The sequence below is a fragment of the Cucurbita maxima genome, unplaced genomic scaffold (assembly GCF_002738345.1).
Source record: "Cucurbita maxima cultivar Rimu unplaced genomic scaffold, Cmax_1.0 Cma_Scf00003, whole genome shotgun sequence".
Lineage (NCBI taxonomy): Eukaryota > Viridiplantae > Streptophyta > Magnoliopsida > Cucurbitales > Cucurbitaceae > Cucurbita > Cucurbita maxima.
In genome coordinates, this window is record NW_019272019.1 from 4527267 (window position 1) to 4544397 (window position 17131).

Consider the following 17131-nt stretch of genomic DNA (forward strand, 5'->3'; position numbering starts at 1 on the left):
TATAGATTATAAGCGAGAAAGACAGCCCAATAACTTAAATAACATATACGTCTATAAAAAATTTACAATTAGTTGCATTCCCTTATAGGACGTTTTGCGGCAATTCAAGTCTAATAAGACTATACATGATTTCACCGAACAATCATACAAACAAAAAAAATATAAAAGTAAGACAATACAACATAAAATAAAATAAAATGTTTGGTGTGACATGGACATACGGTCATAGGTAACATGTCTTAAACGAACATGACCGTGGCACACACCTATATTATCTACAAAATGCACAACACTCGCTCGACATTGATTTATTTTGGTCGATGTCCGAGATGCATCTAGATCTAACTATTTAATTTACATTGTTATCCACTTATTTTAAGGTCAAGTGTTTTAATAAATGGTAATAATAATCGATATTTTCTATATTTTTAATTTAAAGAATATTAATGATATTTTTAAAATTTTAACGGTCTATTTTTAGGTAAAGACATTTAATTTTTTTTAAGAATATTTTTAAAGAAAAAAGTGTATTTACTAATTTAGCTAAAGATTTAAACTAAACTATTAAACCAGAAAAGTGCGCGCGCACGTTACCGTAGTGCCAAGGTTGCAAAACGCGCGAACGGAAACCAAGGAAAAGGAGCCGCCGGCGGCGCCTCAATCCAAGTTAGGGTTTTCCACCCGCCAACTCCATTTATACTAGGGTATTTCCGAGTTCGTAAATCGCCGTCCATCGAATTTCTATTCCAACACAGTGATCTCCATCTTACATTATTCTCCGTGCAAGAACAGAACGAAACCTGGTACGGTTCCTTTCTTGTTTGCTGACTGCATATTCTTTATCGAGCTGTATATTACGTACGTAAACTAGGTCTTAATTTTATTCGCGTTGCAGTATCAGCCATATTAATAGGCTTGTGATGTGATGGCATTGCTTAATGTAAAGGCTGTTAGTTTACACACATTTTATCCATCTTTAGTCTTATACTCTTACTCGCTCTGTTTTTTCTCCGCAAGCGCATTTTTAACAAAATCATGAAGCTAATCTATGGGCCATGGCTATTCATGGATTTAACTTTTTTACAACTTTCATTTTTATCTGTCACTTCATTTTTATTGATGCAGTACTAATCGTGAGCAGCTGCGGGGACTGGGGAAGTTGAGAAGTTGAAATATTAGTTTAATGGCGCTACGTTTCGAGGTATTATTTCGTTTTGCACGACTTTTGTTTAAGGTTAACTTATTAATTCATGTTCATTTCAATGTTGGTGGCTTAGACTCTTGGGTTACAATGACTTTTCAACTCATTGGTATTCCATCAATTTGGAGTAGTGATTTATTTACTAAGTTCTGGGTTCGTGTCCGTTTAATGAACGTTTTTCATAGAAAATAATTATACCATGCCAAAATATTTCACCCTTAGCTCGTTATTTCCTAATTAAGAGAAGGTCTAACTGGGTGTATTTTTAGGACTTTAATTTGTTTTTTTCTCATTAAATTGAACACGAGTGATGAAATTATTAATTATCTTTCATTTAGACACTTTTGTAATTGCATAAGACTACTTTCGCCAGTGTTCTTTTTGATGTATTAGATGTTTGTTTGATAATGTTTGAGCGTTTTGCCTTTTGTTGTTACACATGGGCATCTTTTTTTCTGTCGATTAATTTGCAGTTAAATTATTTTTATAGCTTGCTTCGAGCTTTCTTTGGTTGAAATTAGAATGTTGCATTAGTAAATTGTCGAAAATTTAGTGTTTGATTTTTGACGATTTCTAGTTGTTTTGAAAGGAGAATTAAATATGTAAGTTGAACATGGCAAAATTTAATATTTTAATAAATTAACTTACTATTCAAATAAGTTTTGTATCCTTATTCATTTGCAAAGAACAATTGACTTTGACGTGCCCTTGGTATTTAAAAAAAAAAAAAAAAAGAACAAGAAATGAAACTTTTTTCATTGATGAAATGAAAAAAAAACTAATGCTCAAAAATACAAACTCTACAAGAGAGCAAAAAAAAGAAATGGTTGATTTCGAAAGAAATTCATCCTTCTGTCTCCTCAAGTTAAAGATTTAATAAATTTTCATCGACCATTTCTTTTAGAGAGAGATGTTATATAGTCAATCATTTTTATTGGTATTAGTAAATTAAGCGTCTGAAAGAAGAGTTGTGTCTTGGCCATACAAATCTAACAATATGTTATATGATCTAATATTTTGCTACTCGTGTTTTGCTTCTGATCCCGTAGTTGTTTATTGGGGGCTATATACAAAGCAGGAGAATACATTGCATCTGTAGAGAAATAATACACTTGTATTTATCTTTCTCATTAAAGAGCTAGGTCAGCAAAATATGGATTCATGGTTGAATAATACTTGACAGATGATTCTGTGCTATTAAAAGGTCCTTTTTTTTTTTTTCCCCTCACGTTTGTTCCTTTAGATCATGGGAAGATTTAATCGTGCACGTGCTGCACAACTCACTCTCCCCCACTTTACCTGCCAAACACCCCTGTTTATGCCAGTGGGAACACAAGGTATAATTTCCAATGGCAATCCAATTTCTCATATGCATTCCTTGCGGAAAACATATAACTTATAATCTCTACCATTTGTCCAATTGCACGCAGCTGTGTTTGAAATTAAGTTTATCTGGTTACAGGGACAATTAAAGGGTTGACAACTCAGCAGCTTGAAGAGATTGGTTGCCAAATTATACTTGGAAATACATATCATTTAGCACTTCGTCCTACTTCCGAGCTTATTGATGAACTGGGAGGTCTCCATAAGTTTATGAACTGGCCCAGAGCAATGCTTACTGATTCTGGCGGGTTTCAAATGGTTGTTTATCTATGTTTGATTCATCTCTACCATTTTTATTTGTATATTTTCTTACATTTACAACTCCTTTTCATTCTTGCTTCCTTATGGAAGTTTGGAAGGATTTTTTCATTTTTTCTCAAGGAAATGTTGATTTTTCATAAATAAAATTAAAAAAAAAAAAAGGAAAGGAAAAAAGAAAAAAAGTTTGGAAGGATTGAAAATTTTTGTCCTTTCAAACTTAATTCACCTAATATGTTACTTGGACATTATTGTATTAGTATAATCACTGATATTACGTGCTGATGAATCCTTAACTTATATTACACCAGGCGAGGGCAATTAGATAAAATTATTAATAGGATAGGACATTGGGTCGATAGTTTATTGTAGATGAATATTATCTGCACAGGAAAAACTCACGGTCTAATAGTCTTAAGTCTTTAGATATGTATTTGTTAACATGATAGTTGAGTTAAGGAGGCAACTTGCTGCCAGAGACAATGTTTCCTTGAGATGTTCGACACTTGACCTCAGAGTTTGTTGCTGACGTTGAAATAATTCAACCAAAGGAGTTGGCTGTCTCAAAACCAGCGCTCTATCTGAAATAAGGAACTTTTAAGCTCTTTAAGTACAGGATCTGGTATGGGATTAGTATGGCTAGATTCATCAGAATATGCATTTATTAAATACCAACCCAAATTCCATTTACTCTACTATTCTTTTTAACTTTCCTACTGTCTTTATAATTTCTTTATACCATTTTTATTAGCTTTCTTGATAGTATTTTCTTAACGAAGGTTATATTCTATTCAATGTTCACTAGGTTTCATTGTTGCATTTAGCTGATATCACCGAAAAAGGTGTAACATTTCAGGTACTTTCTCAATGTTTTATTATCATTATTGTTATTATTTTCTGAGCAAGAAATAAACATTCTCAGTGTTAACTTAAAGTTGTTAATGTTATTTATGCATAGGACAGCTTTTAGCTGACAATTGTATTTAGCATTATCTTTTGGCTAATAATTTTGTTGATTTATTGAAGAGTGCTCTAATTCTCTAATCCTTTTAGAAGGAGAAAAAAAAACTAATGCAAGTTTTCTTTCTTCAGTCTCCAGTTGATGGGAAGCCAATGCTTTTGACTCCTGAGGAATCAATTCAAATTCAAGTACGTTAAGATATGGTTGTTTGATACTTGGTGACATTATTCGTATACTTTTGGTTTCTTATAAAAACAAATGTAGTCTTATTCTTTTTACTTAAGTAACCTAAAAAAGGGTATTTCATAGTAATGGACAGTCGTTTGCCCCATGGTTGACAACACGTCCACTCCATTAGATACTTCTTGCTCAAATGAAAATAACTAAATCAAATATTGTTGACAACACGTCCACTCCATTAGTGCTCATCTCTTTATCTCCTGGCTCTTGAATGTTTAGAATGTTAAGATGTTATTACTATGAAGATCTTTATTTTTCTTGATGAGGCACATAAATTTTATGAGCATGACATTCACTTGTGTACAGTTGAATATTGCTCGCACCACATCAAGACCTGGAATGATTTTTTCATAAGCTAGAATGCTCTAAATGCACTATTCTATTTTTCCTTGTGTGACTTCATTTTTATTTCCCTCAATTTTGCACAGAACAGAATTGGAGCAGATATTATTATGGCTCTTGATGATGTAGTAAGAACAACCATTACAGGTCCAAGAATTGAGGAGGCCATGTACCGTACTCTTCGGTGGATAGACAGATGTATAGCAGGTAAAATTTTCCAGTACTTGCATATATAGAGAGAGTGCATTAAAAAAAAAAAAAGGTTGAAGCACTTGCCTGAACATGGACTATAAATATTTATAATTTTTTCAAGCGCTTATATAAATTGTAAGCACAAATATTTCTCTGTGTTGAGTGTTGATTTACTTGACTTGTAGAGTTAACCTACTTTTATATTCTATATGAATGTAATTTGTTAATTTTTTTATTTTAATGTAGCATTATTCGCACACATGTTCAAACGTTGCCTTTTCCCTGTCCTTAGATCATCCATTTTTATAATTTGAGACTTATTATTTATTTGTTCACCTGCAACCTTTTATGCTGCACAATTTATGTATGTTCCACAAATAAATTTGACCAATCATATGAATGGTGTCTTAGTATGTCATTTAAATTCCTTCTACTTCAATGATTAAGAATTGTTTTGCTGAGATACATTTTATATTCAGCACATAAGAGGCCTCATGAGCAGAATTTATTTGGCATTGTGCAAGGTGGATTGGATCCAGTCCTAAGGTATAACTTAATTTAACTTTCTCAGTTAATTGTTCCTCATCGAGTTGTATGATCTTGTCCTTCCCTCCAGTTCCAGAACTTTCGCTTGCATGATCTGATTGTTTATTCTGATGGCAGGGACATATGCGTCAGAGGCTTGGTTGACCGAAATTTACCAGGGCAAGTTTACACTACTTTAATTGGATGATTTATTTAATCCTATTTTGGACATTGTTGGATGCATAAAATGCAGTAGCTTATGGGAGGTGTTTATGAACTGTGGGTTTCTAACTTTCTTGATTTCTTTTAGTAGGGAAAAAAAACTTTCTTTGAAGATAACAAAACGCAAAGGAATAAGTGGAGGAGGCATCTCAAAGGAGAACAAAAACAATACAGAAAAATAACCTCATACGTTAAACAAATAGAAACTTCCTAGAGTTACGACCGTTAGATTCCCTTTTCAAGCAACCTACTTTTATTTTCTTCATCTGCCCCAATCCTAGAGAACACAACATTCTGAAATCTGACTTCAGCATTGCTGTCCTACTTAATTTTGTTTTGAAATAGAGCTTTCAAAACATGTTCTTTCCTTCAGTTTGAACTCAAAACAACAATAAGCAAAGAGACTGAACTAATAGAGAATGACTTATCTTCTGAATTACAACTACTAGAATCCATCTAATATCTCCATTTTCACCAGATAGATAGAGCAAGAGAGAGAATGCACCACCCATCTTCCCAGAGTCGAAAAATCCCTTGTTATTGCAATTTGATACAATAGTTAGCCTATGGGAATTTGATTCTCCTTTCATTTTGCTTCGCTTATTTACTTCCTGAGGAAACCTTTACCGTTTCATTCATCTGCAAACAAAAGTGTCTGTATGGTGTTGTGTGCTTCAATAGTTGAGTTTCTGAAACTGCCCGTTTCATTCAACAGGTATGCAATTGGCGGTCTGGCAGGTGGTGAAGATAAAGATTCATTTTGGCGTGTTGTTGCTCAATGTACTGCTTCACTGCCCGAGGACAAACCTAGATATGTTATGGTAATAATCTTTATAATTCTATAATTCTTCATGCTATCATTTTTTTTCTTCTTTCTATTGTTGATTTTTATAATCTTGTCAGGGTGTCGGTTATCCATTGGACATTGTAGTATGTAGTGCGTTAGGTGCCGACATGTATGACTGTGTTTATCCAACCCGTACTGCTCGTTTTGGCACAGCGCTCATACCTGAGGTGAAAACATTCTGAGCTTTTGGATCAATTTGTATGTGCATTTGCATTTTTGCTACAAAGTCCTTGTAACCAGATACAAAAAAATTTATGTGTGTGTGGGTATTAATTAAAAAATAAGTGATTGGAACTAGATCTCATGTATTTGTACCAAAATCAATGATTTACTTGAGAGAAATCTGTCTATTGGCATGGCACATACCATAACCATTATCAAAAAACGGTGCAGCAATGAATTTTTCTTGGTGCGATGCTTACTAGTATCTCCTTCAGTACTATAAATTATCGAACTATTATCATATTGAAGAAGGGCTGCATCTCTAAGTCTGGTTTGCATGTTTTTTAGGTATAATTTTGTACATGATTGTGTGTATTACGCAATTATCCTTGTCTTCAACACTATTTATTTGTTGACTTGTGAGGTGCTGGGATTGAGGAAATGAGGGATAATCTTTTTCTACTCTTTCAGTTACAGTCTTGCTTAATTAGTCACCCCTTGGAGCTTAATCCGTTTGTGGTATTCACCGCAGGGAGTTTTAAAACTAAAACACCAAGTGATGGCTGATGATACCCGTCCCATTGATCCTACATGCGATTGCATGGTATACTTCGACAGTTTTGGCTTCTTAGTAATTAGTTCTTTGCATTTTAAGGAGACACATTATGCATCTGCTTCATCATTTACTACCTTAGGTCTGCAGGAACTATACTAGGGCCTACATTCATTGTCTTGTTACAAAATATGCTATGGGTTCTCAGCTACTCTCATATCACAATTTATATTACATGATGAAGGTATGGGACATTATCTTGCCTAAAATACATTTCCCATCTTGTTTCTTTTATTGAACTAACTGTGGGAAGTGTTAAAAATTCACAGCTTAGCAGAGATCTACATTCTTCAATTGTTCAGGGGCAATTCCCAGAGTAAGTTTTCCATTTTGTACCATCCAAGGGCTAAGTGTAATTTACCCTCCTATTTATGTTTCCAAGTTTGTAAAATTCAATGCCCAGTTATTATTTATATCTTCACGCATCCACTCATTTTTGCTAGAAAATCTAAAATGAAACGAAGAGAGATTTTATTTCAAGGATCATACGTGTGAAAGTGATTCTATTATTGAATTTTTCCTTTTCCATATTATTTTTTAAAAAATAAACAACAAAAATATCCATCTTAATTTTCAGCAAAAAGAAGGAAAAACCACTTCACGAAGATTTTAAAATAAGCCACATAAAAGTTTTATTATACAGGACATGGTTTGTAATTGCTTCTAATAATAGCCTGCTCAAACTTTTGCAGGTTCGTTCGCAAATTCTTGCAGAGAATGGTACTGGTTCTTGGAAATAGTCCTCCCTTTCTCTCTTTCTGTCTCTCGCACACACACACCCGAATCTTATCCAAGTGCTTAGCTCATGACTCGCTTCAGTATCTTGAATATTTTAATGATATGACATCAGAGATTTTTGTGACTGGAAAAAGAAAAGGAGAGATAAAAAACAATAGCCGTTCCAATTGACTGAATTCTGTGTCTTTTTGGTTCAATTTGTTGCACATTATAGCCGTTATCTTGTCTAATTTATAGCTTCTTTGCTGTTTTATAGTTTCCTCAGGGTGACGTGCCGCAATGGGTCTGCAATGCTATGGAGGTTGCCGGTATCGACATCTCTTCCTGTTGTGCTCCTTTCACTACAAGAAATACTGTTTTTAGCGACGAAATTTCGTCGCTAAAGCCACAGAATAGTTGCAAAAATCCTTCAGCGACGTAAACAAAAACGTCGCTGAAGCCATTTCAATGAATATTTTTTGCAACATTCTTGGAGAAAACATTGCAAGGTTGCCACGAATCTAGATATCCGTTGCAAGAATGTTTACGACAAATTGTCGTCATTGCTGACATTTTTGCGACTACAACTTATTTTTGTTGCAACTTTCTTGCAATGAAAGATGTTTCCGTAGCAGTTTCGTCTCTAGGCCAACATTTCTTGTCTTCATCCGTGGATTGAAACCAAACCATCAAATAGGAAACTGGTTAGTAGTTAGGTTTATCAGGGTATCGGTAATAGAATCAATATTTTTGTACGGGTTAATGCAGCATAAATTTTGTAGGCCATGTATGCTGCTTCATTAGTTAATACCGCATATTGATGCCTTAAATTTTTGTTTCATACTCGAACTATTGTAGACTTCTGCCATACAGTGGCCATTATCATTATTAATCCGCATTTATTTAATTCATCTTGTCTTAATCCTTCATATTTTCTTATTTAATTCATACAAGTAGGAGTTTCTGTCAATCGCTTTCTACCATTAATCCTTGTTTTGTAATTTATCTTTGATGGGATATGGTGATTCACTAGGGAGTGCCTGATTTCGCCTATATGATGTCTTATTAGATATAGACGTGTACCTAATATCTTCTCATAGGGGCTTAGATTCCCATTCTATGAGAAATATGTTTGTCCACCATGAATTTCATCTCATCATGCATGGCTTTTCATTTAGGAGTGGATTTATTATTAGTCACAGAGATTGAGGCTCGTTTGGATGAGCATATGCGCTATACTGTGTCTATCCAATCCCACAACCTTCTGATAAGACCAACCCCTAAACTCACGCGCATCCATATCAATAAGTCTCAAAAAGAAGGATTTTTGAAAAGAAAGTCATGTAATAGTCCAAGCCTACTACTAGTAGATGTAGATATTGTTTGTTTTAGCTCGTTACGTATCCTTGTCAGCCTTGCAGTTTTGAAACATGACTATTAAGGAGAGTTTTCCACACCTTTATAAAGAATGTGTCATGCTCTCCAACTGATGTGAGATCTCACAATCTACCTCCCTTTGGAGGCTAGCATCTTCACTAGCTAGCGTTTACACTAACACACCGATTGGTGTTTGGCTTAGATACCATTTGTAACAGCTTGAGGCTACTGATAGTAGATATTGTCTGCTTTAGCCCATTACGTATTGCTACCAGCCTCACGGTTTTAAAACACATCTACTAAAGAGATGTTTCCACACCCTTATAAGGAATTCTTATTTTTCCTCTCCAACCAACGTAGAATCTCACAAGTTCATTTGTAGAATTTGTGTGTAGGCTTCTGATATCCCTTTGATTGCACCAGGAAACATAGGTGCCATTTCTTCTCTTGTATGCTATTTTTGCTGTCTGTTTCTTTAAAAGACTTCAGGGATTGGAGAAACATTTTGAAGTTGAAAACAAGCTCGAACCAGAGAGAAAAATGAAGGTCGCAGCTGAATTAGAGCTGGAGCCAAAACAAGTGACAATTTGGTTTCAGAATCGCAGAGCCCATTGGAAAGCAAAGAAATTAGAGAGAGATTATGGAGTTCTTAAAGTGGACTACGATGCTCTTAAGTTGGATTATGATGTTCTTGAGAAAGAGAATGCTTCTCTTGCATGTATCGAAAATCTGTTAAGAATAACGACTCTCTACAATGATATGGTATTGTCCACTTTGAGTATAAGCTCTCGTTCCTATGACTATGCTTTGGGCTTCTCGTAAGACCTCATACCCATGATCAACCTCTAAATTAGCCAATGTGGGACTCACTCCCAACAATCCTCAACAATCCTCTCTTCGAACAAAGTACACCATAGAGCCTTCTTTGAGGCCTAATGTAGCCCTCAAACCGCCTCCCTTTAATCGAGGCTCGACTCCTTTCTCTGGAGTTCTCGAACAAAGTACATCTTTTGTTCAACACTTGATCATTTTTTACTACATCTTCGAGGCTCACACCTGACATCTGCGAATTCTATTGACATGGCCAAATTAAGGGCTATGACTATTTTAAATATAACTTAGTTAAAACATATATTTAATGACTACATTTCCAAATGGACATCAAATGGCAATAGGTATAGTTGTCGTTGACTCAGCTAGAGAATCAAACATTTGCTTGACTCGTCTTAGACATAGCATAATCAATTATAGTTTGGCCTCCTTCGTATAATCTTTTGTTGGACTTGGGTTTGGGTTTTAGTTTTTATTTGATTTTCTTAATTTTGAATTATATCATTTCGTTATGTCCTAATACATTATTTCTTGTGTACTTGATTTTAGTTCAAACGGCTTTCACTTCGTGCTTAATAAGTTTGGCTTAATGTTTTGAACAAAAGTTAGGTTAAGACACTTTTTGTGAGTAGAAAGTTGTAGGTTCGACTCTTATTTGGTGCAACTTTATTTATTTTTTTAGCAAGGTTTTTAACATTAGTTCATATGTCGTAGGTTCGACCTCTACCTGGGACACCTTTATATCTTGGTGCATGTGCATCTCTTGACCATTGGCGCTTGTAGCTTAGTAGATAGAGTGTCTATTTCCGGACTACAACTTCCTACTTGGCATTATTTTATTTTATTTTATTTTATTTTATTTTTGGGCGCCTTTGTATGTTGGTGTATCTCTCAACCAATGCCTTTGACTATTGGCGCTTGTAGCTTAGTGGATAGAGTGTTTGTTTCTTAGCTTAACGGATAGAGTGTTTGTTTCTTAAGTAGAAAGTCATAGGTTTGACTCCTACCTAGCGCAATTTTATTTTTGGACGCCTTTGTATGTTGGTGTGGTGCATCTTTCGACCACTAGCTCAACCATTGGCGCTTGTAGCTTAGTGGATAGAGCGTTTGTTTCCTAAGCAGAAAGTTGTAAATTTGACCCCTACTTGGTGCGATTTTATTTTTGGACGCCTTTTGTATGTTGGTGCGATGAATCTCTCGACCACTAGCTCAACACAATTGGCGCTTGTAGCTCATGTTTTCTAGGTAAAAGTTGTAGGTTCACCCCTAATTGGCTCGATTTTATTTTTGGATGCCTTTGTATGTTGGTGTAGTGCATCTCTAGACCATTGACAACCTTTGTATGTTGGTGGTCGTAGGTTTGACCCCTACTTGGCGCGATTTTATTTATTGGTGCTTGGCGCTTGTAGCTCAGTGGATAGAGCGTCTGTTTCCTAAGCAGAAAGTCGTAGGTTTGGCCCCCTACCTAACGCATTTTTATTTTTGGACGCCTTTGTATGTTGGTGTGGTGCATCTCTGGACTATTGGCGACAACCTTTATATGTTGATGCATCTCTCGACCACTGGCTCAACCATTGGCGCTTGTAGCTTAGTAGATAGAGCGTATGTTTCCTAAGCAAAAAGTCGTAGGTTCGACCCCTACCTGGCGTGATTTTATTTTTGGATGCCTTTGTATTTTGGTGTAGTGCATCTTTTGACCAATGATGCATGGTGCTTAATGCATGGTACTTGTAGCTTTGTGGTGAAATGGTGTTTCTTAACTAAAAAGTCATAAGTCATATGTTTGACCCCTACTTGGTGCAATTGTATATTTTTGACGCCTTTATATGTATGTGCATCTCTAGACCATTGACAACCTTTGTATTTTGGTGGTCGTAGGTTTGACCCCTACCTGACGTTGCTTGGGGCTTGTAGTGTAGTGGATAGAGCATCTATTTTCTAAGCAAAAAGTTGTAGGTTCGACTCCTACTTTGTGTGATTTTATTTTTGGATGTCTTTGTATGTTGGAGTAGTGCATCTCTTGACCAATTTTATTTTTGGATGCCTTTGTAGGTTGGTGTAGTGCATCTCTTGACTGATTTTATTTTTGGATGCCTTTGTATGTTGGTGTAGTGCATCTCTTAGACCGATTTTATTTTTTGATGCTTTTGGATGTTGGTGTAGTGCATCTCTTAGACCGATTTTATTTTTTGATGCTTTTGGATGTTGGTGTAGTGCATCTCTTGACCAATGGTGCACGGTGCTTGTAGCTTAGTGGATAGAGTGTTTGTTTTCTAAGTAGAAAGTCGTAGGTTTGACTCCTACTTGGTGTGATTTTATTTTTGGATGTCTTTGTATGTTGGTGTGATGCATCTCTCGACCATTGGCGACAACTTTTGTATGTTGGTGTATCTCTTGACCACTGGCTCAACCATTGGCGCTTGTAGCTCAGTGGATAGAGCGTCTGTTTCCTAAGTAGAAAGTCGTAGGTTCGACCCCTACCTGGCGCAATTTTATTTTTGGATCATTTTATTTTTTTGATGCTTTGTATGTTGGTGGTCGTAGGTTTGACCCCTATTTGGCGCGATTTTATTTAATGGTGCTTGGCGCTTGTAGCTCAGTGGATAGAGCGTCTGTTTCCTAAGTAGAAAGTCGTAGGTTTGGCCCCTACCTAACGCATTTTTATTTTTGGACGCCTTTGTATGTTGGTGTGGTGCATCTCTGGACTATTGGCGACAACCTTTATATGTTGATGCATCTCTCGACCACTAGCTCAACCATTGGCGCTTGTAGCTTAGTAGATAGAGCGTATGTTTCCTAAGCAAAAAGTCGTAGGTTCGACCCCTACCTAGTGTGATTTTATTTTTGGATGCCTTTGTATTTTGGTGTAGTGCATCTTTTGACCAATGATGCATGGTGCTTAATGCATGGTACTTGTAGCTTTGTGGTGAAATGGTGTTTCTTAACTAAAAAGTCATAAGTCATATGTTTGACCCCTATTTGGTGCAATTTTATATTTTGGACGCCTTTATATGTATGTGCATCTCTAGACCATTGACAACCTTTGTATTTTGGTGGTCGTAGGTTTGACCCCTATCTGACGTTGCTTGGGGCTTGTAGTTTAGTGGATAGAGCATCTATTTTCTAAGCAAAAAGTTGTAGGTTCGACTCCTACTTTGTGTGATTTTATTTTTGGATGTCTTTGTATGTTGGTGTAGTGCATCTCTTAGACCGATTTTATTTTTTGATGTCTTTGTATGTTGGTGTAGTGCATCTCTTGACCAATGGTGCACGATGCTTGTAGTTTAGTGGTAAAGTGTTGTTTCTTCACTAAAAAGTCATATGTTTGACCTCTACCTAGTGTAATTTTATTTTCTGGATGCTTTGTATGTATGTGCATCTCTAGACCATTGACAACCTTTGTATGTTGGTGGTCGTAGGTCTGACCCCTATTTGACGCGATTTTATTTATTGTTGCTTGGTGTTTGTAGTTCAGTGGATAGAGTGTTTGTTTCCTGAGTAGAAAGTTGTAGGTTCAACCCTTACTTGGTATGATTTTATTTTTGAATGCCTTTGTATGTTGGTGTGGTGCATCTCTTGACCATTGGCGACAACCTTTGTATGTTGGTACATCTCTTGACCACCAGCTCAACCATGGGTGCTTGTAGCTCAGTGGATAGAGCGTTTGTTTCCTAAGCAGAAAGTCGTAGGTTCGACCCCTACTTGGTGTGATTTTATTTTTTTTGATGTCTTTGCATATTGGTGTAGTGCATCTCTTGACCGATTTTATTTTTGAATGCCTTTGTATTTTGGTGTAGTGCATCTTTTGACTAATGGTGCATGGTGTTTAATGCATGGTGCTTGTAGCTTAGTGGTAAAATGGTGTTTTTTAACTAAAAAGTCATATGTTTGACCCCTACCTGGTGCAATTTTGTTTTTTTTTGGACGCCTTTGTATGTATGTGCATCTCTAGACCATCGACAACCTTTGTACGATGGTGGTCGTAGATTTGACCCCTTTCTGATGCGATTTTATTTATTGTTGCTTGGGGCTTGTAACTTATGGATCAAACATTTTTTTCCTCCAAGCAGAAAGTTGTAGGTTCGACCCCTACCTAGTGTGATTTTATTTTTGGATGCCTTTGTATATTGGTGTAGTGCATCTCTTGACCAATTTTATTTTTGGATGCCTTTGTAGGTTGTGTAGTGCATCTCTTGACTGATTTTATTTTTGGATGCCTTTGTATGTTGGTGTAGTGCATCTCTTAGACCGATTTTATTTTTTGATGCTTTTGGATGTTGGTGTAGTGCATCTCTTAGACCGATTTTATTTTTTGATGCTTTTGGATGTTGCTGTAGTGCATCTCTTGACCAATGGTGCACGGTGCTTGTAGCTTAGTGGATAGAGTGTTTGTTTTCTAAGTAGAAAGTCGTAGGTTTGACTCCTACTTGGTGTGATTTTATTTTTGGATGTCTTTGTATGTTGGTGTGATGCATCTCTCGACCATTGGCGACAACTTTTGTATGTTGGTGTATCTCTTGACCACTGGCTCAACCATTGGCGCTTGTAGCTCAGTGGATAGAGCGTCTGTTTCCTAAGCAGAAAGTCGTAGGTTCGACCCCTACCTGGCGCAATTTTATTTTTGGATCATTTTATTTTTTTGATGCTTTGTATGTTGGTGGTCGTAGGTTTGACCCCTATTTGGCGCGATTTTATTTAATGGTGCTTGGCGCTTGTAGCTCAGTGGACAGAGCGTCTGTTTCCTAAGCAGAAAGTCGTAGGTTCAACCCCTACCTGGCGCGTTTTTATTTTTGGATGTCTTTGTGTATGTATGTGCATCTCTCGACCGTTGACAACCTTTGTATGTTGGTGGTCGGGTTTGACCCCTATTTGGCGTGATTTTATTTAATGGTGCTTGGCGTTTAGTGGATAGAGTGTATGTTTCCTAAACTGAAAGTCATAGGTTCGACCCCTACATGATTTTATTTAATGGTGCTTGGCGTTTAGTGGATAGTGTCTGTTTCCTAAATTGAAAGTCATAGGTTCGACCCTTACATGATTTTATTTAATGGTGCTTGGCGTTTAGTGGATAGAGTGTCTGTTTCCTAAACTGAAAGTCATAGGTTCGACCCCTACATGACCCGTTTTTATTTTTGGATGCCCTTGTATGTATGTGCATCACTGACCATTGACAGCCTTTGTATGTTGATAGTAGTAGGTTTGACCCCTTCCTTTGTATGTTGATAGTTGTAGGTTTGACTCCTATTTGGCGCAATTTTATTTATTGGTGCTTGGCCCTTGGGATAGTGCGTTTCCTAAGAAGGAGAAAGTCAAAATTTCTAGCTTGAAACTAAAATATATTTTTATTAGTCTCCTTTAATTAAAAAAATAAATATGATTTTATTGAAGTGATGTATTAATTTAAAATAATAATAATAATAATGAATTTTTAATTTTTAATTTTTCAATTTGTTTCAAATGCAAACCCATTAAATAAAAATCAATTCATTCTATAATGGTAAAAAACAAAAAACTATAACATTTTATTTATTTTATTTGTTATATATTCATTATTTAAAAAATATTGTGAAATTAATAAATCACTTACCAAACAATATATTTTTAATTAGGTCAGAATAAAAGAAATACAGTAGATAAGAAATATATTGTAAAAAATATACAAATATTCAATTAATCGGTTGACCTTTATACACACGAGAGAGGTTCAAGTATCGTGAATGGTTCAGTCAAGAATAATATGTCTAAGTAAAAAATATAAAAGATGTGAATCTGGTGCTCGAGTTTGTGAAGCTTTTATCTTATTAAAAAATAAAATAAATAAATATTTTTGGTTGAAAAATCCAAATTCTTTTGTTGAAAAATTCCAATTCGAAGTTGTCTTTGGTCTCAAGCAAGGAAGATCGTAATCCCAAAACGGCATCGTTTCGAATGGGCTTTGAATTTCCACGCCGCCTTCACGGAAATAAAAAACGTTTTGGTCATTTCCATTGCGGCGGAAAATGAAAAAAAGGAATTCAAAAGTGGAGCCCACCTGAAAACTATCATCCAATCAAAACGCTCCATTTGTCCACCGTCATACTTTTACCGTCAAAGCCGCTCTGTTTCGAAGAAGTTCCAAAGAAGCCTCGTATGAACCCTCATGAAACTTCACTCCTCTTTTCACCAATAATACCGCGTTCTTTAAATTTCAAATTCCAATTCCTGTCAAGCACCAAAAACGACCACCGCAATGGCGAACTTTCACAAATCCAAATCCGACTACGATGATCGCCGCCGCTGCAAACGGCATCCGAAGCACCACCAATCTCCCGGCGTTTGCTCGCTCTGTTTGGCCGAAAAGCTCTCGCAAATCGTCTCCGCGACATCATCGCGTAAAGTCTCCGATTCTCTTTCTTCTTCCTGTTCCTCTTCTTATTACTCCTCTGCTTCCTCTTGTTCTTCCTGTTCTTCGCCGAATCCTCCTTACGGTTACAATACGGATCGCCGTAAGGCTTTCGTGTTTTCGGCGTCTTCGATCTTTAAAAAAAGTAGATCGATGGCGTTCGCGCCGAGATTGAAACGAGAAACAGAGAGCGATAGTGGAAAGAATAGTAACCTAGGGTTTTGGTCGAGGTTTCTTAGACGGCCGAGACGGAAGATAATGGAATTTGAAGAGGTTTTGATGCACTCGAGAACTGTCGTACAGAGGGACGTGCATGGCTGAATAGAATCCGCTCGATTCGGCTGACTTGAAGATACGCGAAGATCGTAATTTCTTCATACGTTTTTTAATTCTCTTTTTTTCTTTTTCTTCTTCAGATGCAATTCATCGTTAGGGTTTGAGAAGATTTTGTTTCTGTATATTCATTCCATTCTTTTCCTATGATTATTTGGATTTTTTTGCTATATATATAAACTTTGACCTAAATAATTACTTTTTGTTAATATTTAGTTTTTTTTTTAATAATTATCGCATGCTAAACTTTTTTGTTTTTTTAATCTAATTTCAAAAATATCTAAAAAATAATAATAATAATATTCTCCTCATTATATTAAGAAATGCTGACTTAACAATTAATATCATATATTAAAAAGTTAATAATTTTAATTTCTTATTGGAGATGAAATAAAGGTTAGCTAATTTATTAAGCATAGTTTTTAAAATTATACGATCAATTAATTTTAATTTTATTAATATATATTAATGACATAATAGACTTAATTAATTTATTAAATATCTTTTAAATTTTAATATAAACTCAACATAAATTTAAGAAATCT

The 17131-nt window shown here is 35.7% G+C and overlaps 2 protein-coding genes and 3 non-coding genes across 5 annotated transcripts; all 5 read left to right on the top strand.

Annotated features, from left to right (window-relative positions):
- Positions 1–568: 568 nt before the first annotated feature.
- LOC111476974 (queuine tRNA-ribosyltransferase catalytic subunit 1-like) lies at positions 569–8570 on the top strand. Its single transcript, XM_023120860.1, has 16 exons — positions 569–803; positions 1126–1201; positions 2445–2538; positions 2664–2842; positions 3648–3698; positions 3935–3991; positions 4472–4592; positions 5057–5123; positions 5241–5282; positions 6040–6145; positions 6228–6338; positions 6866–6937; positions 7029–7130; positions 7216–7262; positions 7639–7666; positions 7941–8570. Exons 2-16 carry the CDS (start codon positions 1184–1186, stop codon positions 8103–8105), a joined length of 1260 nt encoding a protein of 419 aa, XP_022976628.1. The 5' UTR covers positions 569–803; positions 1126–1183; the 3' UTR covers positions 8106–8570.
- Positions 8571–12287: 3717 nt separating this feature from the next.
- On the top strand, positions 12288–12360 carry TRNAR-CCU. Its single transcript has one exon. It is a non-coding gene; the product is annotated as a tRNA-Arg (tRNA).
- A 2050-nt stretch (positions 12361–14410) lies between these two features.
- Positions 14411–14483, top strand: TRNAR-CCU. The gene has a single exon. It is a non-coding gene; the product is annotated as a tRNA-Arg (tRNA).
- Positions 14484–14579: 96 nt separating this feature from the next.
- On the top strand, positions 14580–14652 carry TRNAR-CCU. Its single transcript has one exon. It is a non-coding gene; the product is annotated as a tRNA-Arg (tRNA).
- Positions 14653–16100: 1448 nt separating this feature from the next.
- LOC111476165 lies at positions 16101–16574 on the top strand. Its single transcript, XM_023119987.1, has one exon. The coding sequence runs from the start codon at positions 16101–16103 to the stop codon at positions 16572–16574; it is 474 nt and encodes a 157-aa protein (XP_022975755.1).
- The last annotated feature ends 557 nt before the right edge of the window (positions 16575–17131 follow it).

Bases quoted from the DNA above. Each gene is read 5' to 3' on its own strand.
- LOC111476165 (XM_023119987.1), top strand. From the start codon at position 16,101: ATGGCGAACTTTCACAAATCCAAATCCGACTACGATGATCGCCGCCGC.
- LOC111476974 (XM_023120860.1), top strand. The intron at 6,339-6,865 runs GTGAAAACATTC...TATTCACCGCAG, and splicing joins GCACAGCGCTCATACCTGAG to GGAGTTTTAAAACTAAAACA. The intron at 7,263-7,638 runs GTAAGTTTTCCA...AAACTTTTGCAG, and splicing joins GTTCAGGGGCAATTCCCAGA to GTTCGTTCGCAAATTCTTGC.